Source organism: Acipenser ruthenus, chromosome 3 (genome assembly GCF_902713425.1).
Source record: "Acipenser ruthenus chromosome 3, fAciRut3.2 maternal haplotype, whole genome shotgun sequence".
NCBI classification, from domain to species: domain Eukaryota; kingdom Metazoa; phylum Chordata; class Actinopteri; order Acipenseriformes; family Acipenseridae; genus Acipenser; species Acipenser ruthenus.
Genome location: NC_081191.1, coordinates 31,661,972 through 31,676,089, shown reverse-complemented (window position 1 = coordinate 31,676,089; position 14,118 = coordinate 31,661,972). Strand labels below are relative to the sequence as shown.

The window sequence follows — 14,118 nt, the reverse complement described above, 5'->3', positions numbered from 1 at the left end:
TTCATCACTCATCATGACGTTAGAATAACGTGCCTTTAGAGACAAATGTTCTCATTAACATATTATTTGTCTGATTCGTACATCTGTATTGTGCCGTTAATTGACCCTCACCGGCATCATAATTAACACGTGCCTCAGACCAGACAGAGAATGAGATGTGTCTTAACTGTATTATTTCCTAGCATAATTTCTGCATTTAGAAACATATTAAGTATTTATTTGCTTTTTGCAAAGAAAATAAAGTTTGACTCATGCCATGCAATTATTTCTACATTTAAAATAAACCGAGCACTATAAATGTGTGTGTGTGTGTGTGAATTATTTTTTTTTGTTTAACCAGACATCTTGATATTTTGGACAACCAGTCTCCAGACATGCCCCCGTAGCAATAACGTGACGGTGTAAGCAGACGGTGTATGCAATTGATGTCTTAAGTAGGGGACACAGCTCATTTGCATACCTCTGATAATTGGTTAGATACAATCTCTCTAACAATTCGTGACGGTAAATCATATCTAAAACCATTCCTAGCCAGTAAAATAACCAGGCAGTAGTTTTATAAATCACGAGTAAAATACTGACCAGTAAGTTTTTGTAATGGCCGGAAATTACCACCATCTATGAATATGGCCTTGTGTATTTAAACAACAAACTAGAAAAAAATGGATGCAACACACTAGAGCAGTTAAACTACATGGCTTAAAATAGCTTGGCAATGTATTCCTAAGTCTGTCTGTCTGTCAGCCCCCAGTAAGTCTACTTTCTTTCCTATTTTGACAGTGATTAATATTACACAATATATGCTGGTAATGCTACATGTGTTTAAACATTGCATCACTAATTCATGTAAGGCACATCACAAGTTTTTACGTTTCTTTTCCAACCCCTTTGTATTAATAATTAATATGTACCTTATGTATCATTGCAGCCAGTGTTTATCTGTCTGTATATTTATCTATCTATATTGTATGCCATGCTCTCTGCAGCCTATGTTGTATTCTCATGGCATTAGTGTAATTAAAGCACCTCCAGCCAGATCTTAAGATCTAAACATAGCCCTAGCTATCCATTGTTAATGCGTTGGTCTTGTGTTTTCTCCAGAAAAGCAGTGATGGATTTACTAGTGGATTTGTGCAGCCAGTACCATTTAAGCCCAGCATACCATACCCTGGAACTGCAGTCTGGTGAGGCTCAGCCATTAGCCTTTAAGCCAAATACTCTGCTGGGAATGTTAGATGTGCACACAGTGCTAATAAAGGAAAAAGTTGTCGAGGAAAAACCCAGAAGACTGCCACCTAAAGTGCCAGAGGTGAGTGATCATTATCTTAAACTGTAATCCTATTTATTAATTGAGTTTTCTACAGCACAATTCACTAAGCTTTTACTGCAGATCAAAATGTGTACTGTTTCACATGGTTAGCAGGTACAAAAATGTACCTGCTAACCATGATTATTGTGCATTTTTATAATATGCTGTACTGATAGAGTCATATTATACTTCCGCCCTGCCGGTGTAAATAGGGCTAAGTTTGGCAGGGATGGGGTTAATTCCTTCCCTGGCAACAATCACAGGTGTAGCCGTCTCCACACCTGTGATTGTTGGTAGGGATGGAATTAACCTCACCCCTGCCAAACTTAGCCCTATTTACATCGGCAGGGCGGGAGCCCTGCCACAAATACCATAAAGTTATTGCCATTTTAAAAGAGGGTAAGTGCTATAAAAATGAAGTATATACAGAGGAATTATTCACTCCTTATTGGTACATTGTGAATGGCATCTCTCGTGTGTCACCTCATCTCTCCATCCTGAGTGTGTAAATATTTAATGAATGCCTTACCTACTGTTGCCATGTATTATTTCTAGCACTCATTAGCCCTAATCTTGGACTACCATACCTACAATAACATGAGGTAGTTCAATATTAGGGATAATCAAGGTATGTGAAATCAGCTGTCAGTCTTTAATCTTCAACCAGATACTTCTAGACTGCTTTTCTTGTGTGACTATTCAGTTTTCTCTGTTGCTAAAGGAAACATGACTTCTCCTTCAGTAAACAGACAGGCAGGAGTAAATGTAATATTTGCATTATTATTTGTTTATTTAGCAGACACCTTTATCCAAGGCGACTTACAGAGACTAGGGTGTGTGAACTATGCATCAGCTGCAGAGTCACTTACAATTACGTCTCACCCGAAAGACGGAGCACAAGGAGGTTAAGTGACTTGCTCAGGGTCATACAATGAGCCAGTGGCTGAGATGGGATTTGAACCGGGGACATCCTAGTTACAAACCCTTTTCTTTAACCACTGGACCACACAGCCTCCTGCATGTTACCAATTTTAACAATGTTATCATGGGCCGATTGGAGTGTGTTTTTGACATGATGCTACCATTTATCCATAACTGAAGAATAAACCTGTCAGCTTTATTGATGGTTTTATTGACTATTTGAATATATGAGAATTACAGTAAAGAGCAGCATGCATGAGACCACACAGACAGGTAGGCATGATATTTAAAAGAAATCATGAAAACCCTTAGTACCATCAATCTTAAGTCCATTAAATGTTCTGTGCCCATTAACAATGAGGTGGCATAAATCTTTTCAGCAGTTTCATACAATATTTGTTTTTTGTCACTCCAGTTTTGGTTTAGACAGCCTCAGATGTCTGGGAGCTGTATGTCACTTTATCTCTACTCTTAATGCTAATGTGTTGCTGTGGAAATTATTGATTTTAATGAAGGTGTTGCTCAAAGTAGATCAAGAATAGCTTAGAAAAAACATGCTTCATTTTCAGTAAAGTTTTCATTGCTGTTCCTTATATTTCGCTCACCATTATGAAAGTAAAGAAAAGAAAAAATGTAGTTTTTTTTATTCTGTAACATGATGTCTGACCTCCTGTGTCCTGTGAAATGCTCCCTGCTACCTGATAGTCCAACTACCTGCTGAGGTGCTGCACTGGACACATTCATCTTTCTCTGTGCTTGTCCTGGTAACTTTCCTAATAGGTACACTAAAAGTATTAGGACATTATTATTATAATTATTATTATTATTTATTTCTTAGCAGACGCCCTTATCCAGGGCGACTTACAATATCACTTTTTTTTTTTTTTTTTTTTTTTTTACATACAATTACCCATTTATACAGTTGGGTTTTCACTGGAGCAATCTAGGTAAAGTACCTTGCTCAAGGGTACAGCAGCAGTGTTTCCACCAGGGATTGAACCCACGACCCTCTGGTCAAGAGTCCAGAGCCCTAACCACTACTCTACACTGCTGCCCCTTATTATTATTGAACATTATTGAGACACATACATGGGATACATATGTCTGCTGAAAGATAGTGTTTAGTTGAATTTTAATTGGCATGTATTATTGAATTGTGTTCTAAATATGAAATTCAGATGACAGTGCAATGTGTTTTATTTTCACAGAAAAGCGTGAGGCTGGTAGTGAACTATCACAGGACTCAGAAGGCCGTGTTGCGTGTAAATCCTCTTGTGCCACTGAAGAGTTTAATTCCACTCATTTGTGAAAAATGCGAATTTGATCCCAGACATGTTATATTGCTGAGAGACAATATTAACAACAGGGAACTGGAACTTTCCAAATCGTTAAATGACCTGGGAATTCGCGAGCTCTATTTATTGGACCACAGTCTAGGTAAGTTTGAGCGCTCTGCTCATTTAGTTGAAAGGTCTGCAAACATTACAGTTATAACAGTGAATATTAAAACAGTATCCCTCACGTTATTTACAGACTGCTTGTCAATATTCTTCAGCAGGATATTTTGAAGCATGAAAATAACCTCTAACCCTTCAGACTGGCTTTATGAATACAAGACCTTTTTAAATTTGCCAAAACTGGCTTTAAAAATGAGCACTTGTCCCATTATCATGTTAAGTTGTATACTAAAATATTCCTTTACACTTTCAAAAGTTCAACACATCAAAAGTATTTTAAAGCTGTAAAGTTTTAATGTATTTAATAGTACAACATATTACACATGCAAATATTACATTCCACTGCCTAAATTTTGATACTACCTTAGATATTTTAACCAGTTGTTTGTTTTGTTTCAAGGTATTTATCTTGAACTATCATATAGATGGTCTTATGAACATCAAATACACTAGCAATGACACAAATACAATAATCATCCATATTACAGATCACATTACAAATTATTTCTTTATTCAGTTTGACTTTAAACATCACACCTGACTTGAAGGACAGTTGCGTCAGATTGGTAGCTATGTGAATAATACAAAAAAATATTGTCTGACTTCAGTCTCTTATCTGTGGTAAAGTGCAGAATTTGGTTTCACGTAGTTGTCAGATAACTCTGATGATAAGAGTTACACATTCAAGGTAACACATCTGTACTGTTTGCACATAGCAGAGTTTGCAAAATGTGAACCTATCTGGTTGTTAATTGCATTACATACAGAGTAGCTCTGAGGTCATCTGCCTATGGGGTGAAGTTAAAGGGCTGATGACGTCCATGAATTAACAATCTTTTGTTTTTTTCATTTTTTATCCAAACTTGATGCCAAAATAACATGGGAGTCAGGAGCTTTTAAAATGTATCTCATTCATGTTGTGATCTGTGAATCTGTTGGGACAGACACAAAACCTGCTGTAAAAACGACAAATGTCATCTCAGGAAACATACATTGGCATTGAGTCTAAGTGAACCCAATGACATGTCTTATTTTATGCAATCAATATAGAAGCTGCAACATAGTGAAAATAAACAGAAAAAACATCCCAACATCAATAAATACCAGCTGTTCGATGTTAATCTGTCTATATACAGCTATGGCCTAAAGTTTTTTAAAAAAACTGCATGAACATAATTTAGGTCTTTTATTTAACATCATGTAATGAAAGACACGACAAAATGATATCGCGAAAGTCTACCGGAAGCCATAATAGTAGTACAGTATGTTAGATTTTGAGATGTCACATTTTTCAATTTTTGTCAGTTTTTCATTAAGTATATGGAAAACTACAAAGCGGTATGTAATTCAATGTTATTAACATAACATTATTCAACAGGTTTCATTCGACTTTATGAAGCAAAATTAGTTAATTCTATAGGGTGATCCAAAACTTTCGGCCATAGCTGTAGTTTATTATATTCTGTAAACATACAAGTGTTATTTTGTGTTGCATTCAGACCATGTTTACAAGAGTTACTTGTATGCATCTCTAGGGCACATCATTTAGAATTTTGATTTTTAAAGGGTGCATTAACATGTTCTTCATTATTTGATTTTGTCTCTAGTTCTTCTATCTAAAAACCATTCTTCACCAGTTCTAAATTATGGAGGTATTGTGACATGAATATACTTTTTTTTACTAGTTGCATGGCAGCATTAGATTTAGTTCATAACCCCAAAACTTGATGTACTGTATCTTTAAAAAGGTATTTGTGTCTACTGTTTAAATGTGGGGCTTTCTGCATGAAGCACGCTGTACTATAGTATACTGTAGTATATACAGCATATTTAGAAATGTCTGCAGCAGAAACCTATTTGACTTTTGACTAGTTAAGTCAGTCAATAAAATATAATAAACTTATCAATTTACAATAAACATGTATTGGATTTTAGTCTTCTTAGGTGTGTTTATGCTGAACAGCGTGGGGTAAATAGCCCCTAGCCATTGTTCTTGTAATGTTTTCCTTGTATAAAGTGACCTTGCCTTTAGCTACCGTACACACTGCAGGTGTATGTTCAAGGCTGTGCTTGTTAGATGTTATATGAGGTGGACCTGCAGCACGGTATGTACCATAACAGGGGTCTCCAACCCTGGTCCTGGAGAGCCTCAAAGCCTCAGGTTTTATAGGTGTCCAGGTCATCAATGGCTAAAGATCCGGAACACCTGTTAATCTTGTCTAATTAGGCCAGTAATTTAGTGCAGTTAAATAAATGAGAGCTCGGTTGAAACAAAAACCAGAAGACCCAGTAGCTCTCCAGAACGAGGCTTGGAGACCCCTATACTATTGTGTGGCTGTAGTGCCACCTGCTGTTTAATTCAGAAAGTTAAGGGAGTGTCACATATTAATAAAAAAACTATCTATGTAAATGTAAATTCCTATAATATACAGTAATATGTAGTGCAGTATACTATAGGAAACTGTATTTTTGGATGATGCTAAAATATTTTTTAATGGGGTTATCTTGGTGATTTTGATTTGTCATGCAACTTCGTATTCATTAAAATAAAATAAAATTAAATAAATGAATAAATAAATAAATAAATAAATAGGGATCCCCATTGAATCATTCTGGCTGCATTGAATAATTCTGGCTGCAAGGCTTTCTGCATGCTGAGTTGATATAGGATTACTAATACTGGCTCTGTGGGTTCCTGACAGCATTTCCCAACAAGGGAGCCAGGCTGCTAAATCAACCTCGGTCCGAGATCCACCTCTTAAAGGGTCTGTGTTAACCTGCTGGAATTATAGTTGATGTGTATGGCTTTTATTTGGACAATGGAATAACCAGCATGTTTGCTTTAATAAATACGCCTGTCTTTACAGAATATGTATGTAGATATGTGTATAATATCTTATTGCTACCTCCAGAGCCAGACTGCCAGATGCATGACCTATCATAACCCATGACTCATGAGCCAAATGCAGTTTGGCATATATTGTATCATATTATTAATGGATTCAATATTTGAGATTCAACTTTTGCAGAATCAGGTCGGACATCGTCTCTGAGCACCAGTGCCTCTGAAAAGAAAGGCCTCCTGGGTTTCTTCAAACTCAACAGGAGGAAAAGTAAGGTAAGATTCAATCAAAAAATACTGTTCCTCGCTATAAGTCTGTGTTAAAGTAGGACATATGCCAGTGCTTTAGAAAACTAATGCTAATACATTTTGAAAGAACCTAATTTAAAATGCATATTTAACAAACAGAGAAATAACATGGGTTATATATATGTGGATTGACTCCCCCCCCCCCCTCCCATGTGAGATAAGGCAATGGATTATAATCTTATGCCTTCAGGGGGTGCAACGTACACACTACATGTTAAGTTGTTCTTTGTTCAATTCAAAAGTGGAGTGAAAAAGACTTCAGTGTTTGCAGTTTGCAGGTTTTAGTGTGAGAGTGATATTATAAAACTGGATAGTTACCCTTCTTCATTAACACTGGAACTAACGGAGCAGTCTTTTTGACCGATCACGGTTTTTAAATGCATTTTTCTCCACTGATTTGGTAGCTAGGCACCTGTGCTTTTTTGAATTTTCCTAACTATATGTATTAAACATCTGAAAGCATCAGTAGACCCAGGGTTGCAGAAACTTAAGGAGATATAATGCGTTGTCATTTTGATCGTCATAAAAAAAACGGTGGCTTTGGCTTAGTGCGCGTGATCGAGCTGCTGAACTGGAAAGCTTTGCGTTTATTTTTGAATAGTTACAGCAGGATACTTTTTTGGACAAGTGATTTATTTATCAACCTCAGAAATACTTATTGTCTCATGAAAACGAATAGACAAACACAGTGTAGGACTGCACAGCAAGTCTTGCAGTACTTTCAGGAGTTATTGGAAGACGAATCTGAACACGAAAATGTGCCAGACCAAGAGACAGTGATGAAACTTACTGTGATCACAATGAAGTCACTGATCGTGACAGTGAAAGTGATAACGAAGTTGCAGACATTTTGGGACAGAGACAAACACAGCCACAGCTGCATAAGATAGATTTCTGTTACCACCCGAGAGGCAGCAATTACCTACCTTAGATAAAGGTCAATCAATGAGACTCTAACAGTTTACAAGTGCAAACCAAGAAAAAATATAATTTTCCTGAGCAAAGCTTCATCCTTCCGTTGCCATCGGGAATGATGCCAAGAATATAACAGAGACTGTACAGTTTTATAATTCAGGCACAAAATAAAAGATGGGTAAACAGAAAAATAAAACACTCAAACAAATAAATGTGGGGAATTGTAATTCTATACTGCCCCACATAGTGTCATAAGCTCCCACTGCATCTCAAAAGTTGTCTCTAAGCTGCTAAAACCACCCCATTTTATAGCCCAGCATTTGCATACATGTGCAACATTTTAACATCATAACTCCCCTTCCAACACCACCCCCAAGCCTGGTGTCCATCACGTGTACCAAGCAGGCTGCAAAAATGGTGTCACAAACATAATCCTGAAGTAAAACAAACAATGATGTCAAACGCAAAGTTTTTTGCAACCCTGTTCTTGCTCATTTGCGCTCCAAATATCACAGGCAAGATGGGGAAACGTCTGATTATAGCAGTGCAGCAATAGCCTGTTCCTTATGATACGCTGCACAATAAATATCTCGATAAAGAATACAAAGAAATTATGGGAAAATATAAGTGAGGAAATCGGAATTCCAGGTAAGCACTATGTTTTGGTGTGTTAAAATAAACACACTGCTTTTGACTATAATGTAAAACTGTCTGTGCTGTCTGACGTTACATCTGCGTTTACTGTATTGTTTAAGAAAAAAAAAAACATCAGGATACATTGAAATGATTGCGTTTGGTAGTCCTATCTGTACTTCTAATTTTGTTTAACACAGAACAGTTTCGTAGCGTGCGACGCTGCAGTAGTTTTATACGCATTTGAATATAGTGGTTAAAAAGACTGCTTCGGTAGTTCTAGGTATATATGTATGTCCAGTAGTTCTAGTGTTAAAGCATTCCAGGCATCAAACATGGTCATAGTTGTCTCTCAATAAAAACATTAGGACAGCAGTAACTGTATTATTCCACAAAGAGAATACAGTACAGTTGACACATCAAAAAGGAGCCACTGAAACAATGTTTTTGTTGCAAGGCTTTGTCAGAAGTAAATGCTCATTAAGTTGCATGTCATCTGTTGCTGTGAGAATTTGTTTGCTGAATGTGACAGCTACATGAGTTACTGTTGTGAGTGTGTTAACTTTGATATTGAGTTTTCTGAACCTTGTTCCCCTGATGTGGTGTTCTGCATACACAACCCCCTGATGTGGAATATGTAGAACTAATAAGAGCTGCAGAAAGAAAAGCTTTGCCACTGCTGCCTGTAGTATTCAGTTTTGCCACAGCAAATCATGTACTTCTACAGTACATTGATTTACTAGACAGTATACAGATTCAGATTTTTCTAACATTATTTCCATTGTATTTGAAGTAGAAATCAAGTAGAGCTGCCCAAACTGATTGTTCGATTATTCGGATGAAGCTCTCCACAGGTGAGGGTCATTGGTGTTGATTGGGCCCATTTGCCATTCCAAGTGAAATAACTGAAGAAACAGCTGTTTGGATTTGTGTGGATTGCTGTCAGAGACTAAAAAAAGCAACAATCGTCACAATTCCAAGCAGCTGTTTCTTCACTGGTTTCACTTTGAATGGTACAGTAAATCAGCCCGGTCAACACCAGTGACCCTCCCCTGATTGTCAGCATCTGATTTCTGTGGAGAGCTCAGTCCGAAGCATCGAATGATCGCTTCATGCAGCTCTAAAATCAAGTAAAAATCAGAAGCTTTACATTTTTATTATTTATATAGATTATATGTCAGTACAAACTACCAGGGTTCGAAAAATGAGTATCCTGATTCATTGTTATCCAAATATAATAGCTACACAGCATTAAAGAAGGGTTAATAACTTTTTTTTTTATTCCATTATGGAGGTTGAAATCTGGTTTTATCAGGCAGGCAGGCAAAGTCCTGAAAAAAGCCTTAAAAAAAGTACCTACTCAGCAGTTATGGGCAACGTTTTGCATTACCCTATAGGATTAACAAATATTGCTTCATAAAGTTGAATTAAAGCTGCTGAATAATGTTACATTAAGATATTTAATTGTATCCCACTTTGCAGTTTCACATAGTGCTTGACGAAAAACTGACAAAAATGGAAAAATGTGACATTTTGAAATCTAACAAAAAAAAAAGTACTTTCTTTGATTACATGATGTTAAATAAAAGATCTAAATTATGTTCTCATATTTATTTATTTATTTTTAGTATGTCTCATTCCTAAAATTCTTAGTGATGAAAATCTTTTGTCCATAGCTGTATTGTTCATTTGCTTCTTGTTTTTCCATTCTGTCCTCTGATTATCTGCCGTTTTTCTGACATGAGATGTGCATTCCTATTTCAGCCTGAAGAGCAAAGAGCGATGGACACAGATGCTAGTGACTATGGAGTAAGTACTAACATAGCCCACTTAACTTCTACTAATCAAAGCTATTGCTACTTAGGTTGTAAATGAAAAACAAATCTCCAAATCCCCACATCTAGATATACTGTAATGTTAATACATCTTGCTGTATGTCTGCACTTATATAATTTCCCTGTACTGTGTCAACAGCAAAGGGCAATGCTCCTAACACACTGCCTGCTAATTTAATCTGATGATAATTTTAGGTTTATACTTGTTAAATGTAAGAAAATACTGTCTGTTTTATTTCAATGTAATGACATTAAGTATCAGGCTTTATTTTGGATAATTTTGGGAGATTAGGGTGTAAAAAATAACAAAGAAAGTGACCTTTTCAGCATTAACGACCCAATTTAAATTTAGAGCTGTTTTTTTTTTGTTTGTTTTGCTGTGTATAGCATTACAGCATTTTAAAAATGCCTCTTGCAGCTAACACTTTAAACAGAAGATGGCAGTGTTCTTGTGTAAACACCTTATAAAGTATTTTTTGGCACAAATGTGTACAGTTGGTGAAAAAAACTGCTGGATTCATGAATAGCTTTATTTCACTAAATACATTTTTAAATATATATATATGTGTTGATGCATATAAAAACATAATTATCTGACCAACTTACAAACTATTTATTATACAGTAAAATCTATCCTGAAAGTTTACTAGCATCTGGGATATAATTTAGAGATTTGCGAATCCAGCTGTGATGTAATTCCCTAAGGACGTTCTGTAGCACCAGTTATAGACTTATCCGGGGATACTGTATATGGCTAAAAACACTCAAATGTTATAAGGAAAACATCTTTCAGCAATATCTCCACTCTAACAAAACTCACATTTAGGAAAGTCATGGAGAAGTCATGCACTGTTGTCTGGAAACAGAATGTCAGATAGAGCTGTCCTTCAAGGTTTAATAAAACATATATGGACTGGATATTTCTGGTCATGTGGGAAAATATTGCCATCTCCTCGTATCCCTTGCTTTCCACTATATTCCCCAATTCCAGTCCATGTTAGTGTATATATAAATATATGGTTTGGCATGCACAACATTAGTTTACAGGTCTTGATTGGATTTACCTTTCTTATGCTGCAGTTGTGAGTGGCAGTGTTGAAAGAGTTAAATAAAATGCATTTTAACAGTCCTTGTTATTTTGTTTTAATTTAACATTTATACAAGTCAAAGCAAATCAGCTCCCGGACAGCTAAAAACATAGCCTGAAGCAGTAGCTTTATATTTCCCATCACACGGTATGACTCATTTCTTTTAACTTGATTTAGACCATTATTTACCCCTGTGGCAAAGTGCCCCGCCCCTGTGTGCATTTGTGTGATCTGTGTTGTATGTTGCGTGCGTGTGTGTGTTAATGTTGGTGTATAGATTGGTACACGGGATATAAACGGGTCTGTGTTTCACGTATATTTAAAGTGTAGATTTGTATTTAGGCACGAGGAGAGCACAAATCACTTCACGTGCTGGTTAAATGTAATATGTGAGCACGGGGTTGCACAGAATTAATTCACGTGCTGGGATTCAAGTGAATAATTAATTAGTAATTGAATCCCAGCACAACAGTATAAATAGGCACATTTTTAGTCACTCGTGGTTGGTGTTCGGTGAGTGGAGAACGGGAGAGAGAGAAGGAGAAAAGAAAGTCTAAAGTAAAGTAATTAGTGTTATCTGCTCACCGTGTTTGTCCGTTTGTCTGTTCACTGTTTAGTCCGTTTTGTTTATATGTTTCTTTTGGCGTCAAGTGCCGTGTCCTGTTTTGTTGTTTCAAACCTTTTATTTTCTGTCTGTTATTAAATGCTGAGCGCAATCACGCGCTCAGCTTTACCAAAACCCCATCTCTCTGTTTATTTACTTCCTGCTTCTGGTCTGACGCCACCCACTCTGGCCGTCTTTGTGACACGTGGTGTCATCGTGGGATAACAGCGCCTCCAAGCGTCAGACCAGGAGAGGGGGTTTTGTGTTTAAAAAAAAAAAAAAAAAAAAAAAAAAAAACCACAGGACTGGTTTCAAAAAAAAAAAAAGTGAAAATGGAAGGCTGGAGAGACGGCTGCCGGGACCTGGAGGACCTCCTCGGGGGCCTCGAGGACCAAGGCTGGTGCATGGCCTGTGGAGTCTACGGACACACGGTGGCGATCTGCCCCTTCCAAGGTGAGGAGGAGGAGGAACCGGATAAAGAGGTGAAGGACAGGGAGGAGGAGTGCCGCCTAAGGGCCAGGCATCCACGGCGATGTAACAAGCCATCGCCGGGGTGCCTCCTCTGCGACCAGGATCACCTGTTCGCCCACTGTCCCTTCCGCAGCTATGGGGAGGAGCCTGAGCGTCCACAGACCAAGCGGGAGGAGCCTGAGCGTCCACAGCCCAAATGGGAGGAGCCTGAACGTCCTACGCCTGAGTGGGAGGAGCCCGAACGTCCTACGCCTGAGTGGGAGGAGCCCGAACGTCCTACGCCTGAGTGGGAGGAGCCCGAACGTCCTACGCCTGAGTGGGAGGAGCCCGAACGTCCTACGCCTGAGTGGGGGGAGCCCGAACGTCCACAGCCAAAGAGGGGGGAGTCGGTGCGTCCACAGCCCAAAAGGGAGGAGTCGGTGCGTCCACAGCCCAAAAGGGAGGAGTCGGTGCGTCCACAGCCCAAAAGGGAGGAGTCGGTGCGTCCACAGCCCAAAGGGAGGCAAGTCGGGGCTTCCACAGCCCTGGGACCCAAGCCACCAGCAGAGGGAAAATGCCTGCTGGTTCAGCCCCAAGGGCCGGAAGGGGAGGAGTTACAGGCCCAACCCCCTGGAAATTTTTGGGGGGGAGAGGGGCAGGAGGCTGGTGTCCCCCAGCAGCCTCTATTCATGCTGCTGAAGGCAGCACGGCGCGCACCAGCCCAGCCGCCACAGCGGAGGGAGCCAGCGCCGCCAGGAGCAGAGGAGCTGCCTCTGCCTCCGCCACCTCCACCGCTTCCTCCACTAGGAGCAGAGGAGCAGGAGCTGCCTCTGCCTCCACCACCACCAGGAGCAGAGGAGCAGGAGCTGCCTCTGCCTCCGCCACCTCCACCGCTTCCTCCACTAGGAGCAGAGGAGCAGGAGCTGCCTCTGCCTCCACCACCGCCAGGAGCAGAGGAGCAGGAGCTGCCTCTGCCTCCACCACTTCCAGGAGCAGAGGAGCAGGAGCTGCCTCTGCCTCCACCACCTCCAGGAGCAGAGGAGCAGGAGCTGCCTCTGCCTCCACCACCTCCAGGAGCAGAGGAGCAGGAGCTGCCTCTGCCTCCACCACCTCCAGGAGCAGAGGAGCTGGAGCTGCCTCTGCCTCCACCACCGCCAGGAGCAGAGGAGCTGGAGCTGCCTCTGCCTCCACCATCTCCAGGAGCAGAGGAGCTGGAGCTGCCTCTGCCTCCACCACCGCCAGGAGCAGAGGAGCTGGAGCTGCCTCTGCCTCCGCCACCGCCCGGAGCAGAGGAGCAGGAGCTGCCTCTGCTGCCCGTACCTCCGCAGGGAGTACGGTGGCCGGAGCCCCAGAAAGGGGAGCTGCCGGCCACGAAGAAGGGGGACGAGGTCTGGAGACCACTTTCCCCAGCAGCAGTTTCGCTGCAGGAGTTCTTGTGGCCGGAGCCCCACAGGAGGGAGCTGCCGGCTACGAAGAAGGGGGAGGTCGGGGGACCACCTGCCCCCGCAGCTTTTTCGCTGCAGGATGGGACCAACAGGCTGTCAGCCGTGCCACTACCGGCAGGGGTGCTGACAGCATTGCCAGCCAAGGGCCCACTGAAGCCTCCCTTCCCAGCCCGAGACTTTGTTCTGGACTGCTGGGTTTTTAAGGGGGGAGGTGGCCGTTGAGGCCATGTGTGCTGCGCACAAGGGGGGGTATATGTGGCAAAGTGCCCCGCCCCTGTGTGCATTTGTGTGATCTGTGTTGTATGTTGCG

The 14,118-nt window shown here is 40.3% G+C and overlaps 1 protein-coding gene across 9 annotated transcripts in view; it reads left to right on the top strand.

Moving 5' to 3' along the window:
- The window catches only part of LOC117435574 (protein cordon-bleu), a 104,113-nt gene that overhangs the window by 44,129 nt on the left and 45,866 nt on the right, over nt 1-14,118 (top strand). For 7 of the 9 annotated variants that reach the window (XM_059012784.1, XM_059012782.1, XM_059012790.1 and 4 more), the window contains 5 exons: nt 1,102-1,309; nt 3,439-3,667; nt 5,295-5,339; nt 6,717-6,805; nt 10,151-10,195. In XM_059012784.1, coding sequence (XP_058868767.1) covers nt 1,102-1,309; nt 3,439-3,667; nt 5,295-5,339; nt 6,717-6,805; nt 10,151-10,195 — 616 coding nt within the window. The remainder of the gene's footprint in view (nt 1-1,101; nt 1,310-3,438; nt 3,668-5,294; nt 5,340-6,716; nt 6,806-10,150; nt 10,196-14,118) is intronic. The other 2 variants (XM_059012785.1, XM_059012788.1) reach the window with 2 other exon arrangements.